This window comes from Hippocampus comes, unplaced genomic scaffold (assembly GCF_001891065.2).
Source record: "Hippocampus comes isolate QL1 unplaced genomic scaffold, H_comes_QL1_v1.1 scaffold307, whole genome shotgun sequence".
Lineage (NCBI taxonomy): Eukaryota > Metazoa > Chordata > Actinopteri > Syngnathiformes > Syngnathidae > Hippocampus > Hippocampus comes.
This window is the reverse complement of record NW_017805337.1, coordinates 335,542-339,285: the sequence shown is the minus strand read 5'-3', so window position 1 is coordinate 339,285 and position 3,744 is coordinate 335,542. Positions and strand designations below refer to the sequence as shown.

Genomic DNA, 3,744 nt, shown 5'->3' with positions numbered 1-3,744 from the left:
AAATTTTGCACGGAAATGGAGGGTGGGGGCGATTTGGGGAGGATAGGCCAGAGACTGGGGGGGGGGCTAAACAAAAGACAAGAAAAGCATTATGGGGGAGAATCCATTGTTCTTATTTGTTGACGGACACATTAGCGCTGGACTGTCGATGCAACATTTGAAGTATTTGTGACTTCTTTTGCTAATCTTGGGCGGTGTCGCGTGGGTGGAGTGTTGCTGATTTTAGCCGTTTTGCTAGCTCCGCCCAGGTGGCGGTGCTTCTTGAAAGTTTCTGAGCCTTGCGCACGTGCTCACTTCTTCTGTCCAGAATATCCACTTTGTAAAGCACATATTCCAAATGCTGACCACACACACGCACACACAAAACCAGATACGTTATCAGGATCTTCAAAAAAGCTGACAACATTGAATATTGATCAAGATGGAGTTTGTTTTTCTGGTCTCGGTGGATGTACCGAACGGTGTCTGTGTTTTGGGCCGTCGACGTGCGTGCGCGCGGCGGGGCCGTGATGGATCGCAGGCGGTCATTAGAGAAGTGAACACCGCTGAGAAAGGGTACACGGGGCGCGGCGTCGGAGGGCTTCGAGCGGCTCCTCGCATCACGTCACTCTTCATTTGGATTTTGTCTGGCACGTGGACTTTGTCTCTCCATTTTTACGGAAATGGAGGTCAAGCGAGGGGAGTCGAGCAACTCGACTCTTTGGTCTGGCGTTTGGTTTCAAACGCGCGGCCCCAAAACAAGAAGGAGTGCCAGCCGTGTATTCGCAGTGTCATTCGGTTTGAACGTCCGTGCGATTTGTCACAACTTGCGGCGTCAACGCCCGAGCATCCGTGGCAGCCGAGGGCGCCGTGGGAAGGGAATCGCGCCGTCGCGCTTGGGGCCTCGCTTGGGTTTGGGGGGTGAGAGGAGCAAGACTCCTGTCCTGCGCCTTCCTGGAAAATCAATCTGAGGGATCCTTCTCCCCTCCGCTCGCACTCACGTCAACATTCTCTTGGCTCTATTTCGGGGCTATTCTGCTCGCAGGGCCCGCACGCCTCGCCTCGCCGCTCCGCGCGCGGGAACGCTCTGCCGGGAGCCGGCTCCGCCGAGCGAATATAATTAGCTTCTCCGACAGGTGGGAGGGATCAGATCTCGCAGAGAATGAAGCATCCAATTTACACTCTTGCGCACGCTTTGCGGAGCTCACGGTCATCGCTTGCTCAACGTGCGCTCGAGCGCGGCGACTCTCACAAGGGTTGGCGACGGACGATTGCGTGACGTTTTTTCAAACGTGACTTGCGCAAGCCTGAGCTTGACGCGGGGGGGGGGGAGTAGCAATTGAAACAACTAGACAATGAGCCCCTTTTCCGTGACTTGTTAAACCGCCGCCCTTCTCTGCATTTTCTCGATGGAAGTCACTTGACAAAAAGGCTCTGTGTGTCATGTTGGCAGCATGAGTCGAAAAAGTCGTTGCTCCCGTGTCCAAAATGCTCAACTCCTGAAAGATTTTGCTCACAGGCACACATTCTGAGGATGAGGCGGCATGTAACAGTGTGTTTGTTGCCCCACCAGTGTAAGAAGAAACACACTCTGGTGTGTCCGGACTTCTCCAAGACGGGTTCCTGCCCTCACGGAGCTCGCTGCAAGTTGCAGCACCGCCAGCGTGCCAAACGGAGCGCGAGCGCCCCCAACCCTCAACCCCCCGAGAGGTCGGCGATGGACACGCTTGCTCGGATGAGGAAAAGCGCAAAATACTAACGTGGGCGGGTTTGTTTTGGCCAGGCCGCGCCTGTCGGCGGTCCTCGCGCGAGGCTCTCGGGACGCGCCGGACACGCCCGCCGCGAGCTCTCTGGCGCTGCCGTCCTTCATCTCCCTCTCCAGCTCTCCGGAAGAGGCGGATGTGCCGGAACCACCGCTAGCCAAGAATGCACCAAACAAAGGTACCCGTCCGTAAAGAAAGTGCTACAAGTATCAAACGTGACGCAAACATTTTCCACCTCGTTTCGATGTTTCCCCACCCCCGTGTGAGAAACTGTTTGTCTTTCGTTTAACCTCGTACTCGAGTTTCTTCTGGGTCCATTGACTCATTCAATGCGGGCTCAGCAGCTCGAGCGGGGAAGCCCAGACTTCCCTCTCCCCGGCCACTTCTTGCAGCTCGTCTGCTCCGACGTAGGTCGCTTTGCCGCCTTGAGATGAGAAACGCGAGCGGCAAGTGACTTTGTTGTCTTGTTGTCGTCGTCGTCACCGTCGAATGTCTGCATTGCAGGAAGTTGAATTCAAGATTTTCTGTTTGTACTGGAAGGGGAAAAAAACGTTGCTCATTCGCAATGTCTTGTATTGAGCTGTGTTCTCGTGTTTGTTATGCTTTTATCGTATTGATTTTAATTGTTTTGGCTTGCTGTATTTTGAGACGTGTTCAATTGATTTGACTGGTGTGAATTTTGTCATGTAAATAAACGTGCCTTGCTAATTTAACAATTGGGTGGACCGTTTTGCGCTTAAATTTTTTTTTTTGGGGTTTGTTTTGCTTCATGTACACAGACGGACTCTCTGAAAGAACTTGAAGTGTTACACCATCACAAACACACCAACAAATAACGAACAAAAGTCAGGCATTGTTTTGTTTTTGTGGTCCAACAGAAGTCAGCAAAAATGATCCGAATAATCCAAATGAAGAAAGTGCCTCCATAATTCTTGGCACCTGCGGTTACTATGTGTGAAAAGCCGTGAAACGAATGTTAATTGCCGTGGAAGCATCCTGAAAATGGGAGACAGAATCAAGCTCCTCCCCGTGGCCATCACAGTCCCCAGACCTCGACCCCATCGAAAACCTTTGGAAGAGGAGAGGAGGGGGCCAGGTCCAGGCCGGATGATTCCGAAGGACGCGTAACGGACGGCCCGCTCTCGGACGCGGTCCTCTGTTCGTTTCTCGAGACAAAGCTTGTTTCGTGTTGCTGAATTCAAGATTTTCTGTTTGTACTGGAAGGGGAAAAAAACGTTGCTCATTCGCAATGTCTTGTATTGAGCTGTGTTCTCGTGTTTGTTATGCTTTAATCGCATTGATTTTAATTGTTTTGGCTTGCTGTATTTTGAGACGTGTTCAATTGATTTGACTGGTGTGAATTTTGTCATGTAAATAAACGTGCCTTGCTAATTTAACAATTGGGTGGACCGTTTTGCGCTTAATTTTTTTGGGGGGTTTTGTTTTGCTTCATGTACACAGACGGACTCTCTGAAAGAACTTGGAAGTGTTACTCCATCACAAACACACCCACAAATAACGAACAAAAGTCAGCCATTGTTTTATTTTTGTGGTCCAACAGAAGTCATCAAAAATGATCCGAATAATCCAAATTAAAGTGGCCGCCATAATTCTTGGCACCTGCGGTTACTATGTGTGTGAAACGAATGTTAATTGCCGTGGAAGCATCCTGAAAATGGGAGACAGAATCAAGCTCCTCCCCGTGGCCATCTCAGTCCCCAGACCTCGACCCCATGGAAAACCTTCGGAGCGGGCGAGGTCCAGGCCGGATGATTCGGAGGGACGCGTAACGGGCGGCCCGCTCTCGGACGCGGTCCTCGATTCATTTCTCGAGACAAAGCTTGTTTCGTGTTGCTGCGCCATTGACCCATGCAATATCGGTGCTAAACACAAGGTGGCGGACACTGCCCACCGGGGCCTCCAAGGCCGAGGCTGCGATGGTGAAGAAGAGCGCATCATGTCCGCCACAACACCGGCTCCAAAGTTCTCGTTTGACAGGGTC

At 51.6% G+C, this 3,744-nt stretch overlaps 1 protein-coding gene and 1 long non-coding RNA gene across 2 annotated transcripts in view; one reads left to right on the top strand and one right to left on the bottom strand.

The window, feature by feature from the left end:
* zc3h3 (zinc finger CCCH-type containing 3) overlaps positions 1–2,001 on the top strand; it is a 21,174-nt gene extending 19,173 nt beyond the window's left edge. The window contains exons 10-11 of the mRNA XM_019871761.1: positions 1,553–1,689; positions 1,763–2,001. Of these exons, the coding sequence (XP_019727320.1) occupies positions 1,553–1,689; positions 1,763–1,934 (309 nt within the window). The 3' untranslated portion in view covers positions 1,935–2,001. The remainder of the gene's footprint in view (positions 1–1,552; positions 1,690–1,762) is intronic.
* Positions 2,002–2,057: 56 nt separating this feature from the next.
* Positions 2,058–3,744, bottom strand: part of LOC109516937 (uncharacterized) — a 6,539-nt gene continuing 4,852 nt past the window's right edge. Inside the window, exon 3 of the long non-coding RNA XR_002168453.1 lies at positions 2,058–2,142. This is a non-coding gene — a long non-coding RNA (uncharacterized LOC109516937). The remainder of the gene's footprint in view (positions 2,143–3,744) is intronic.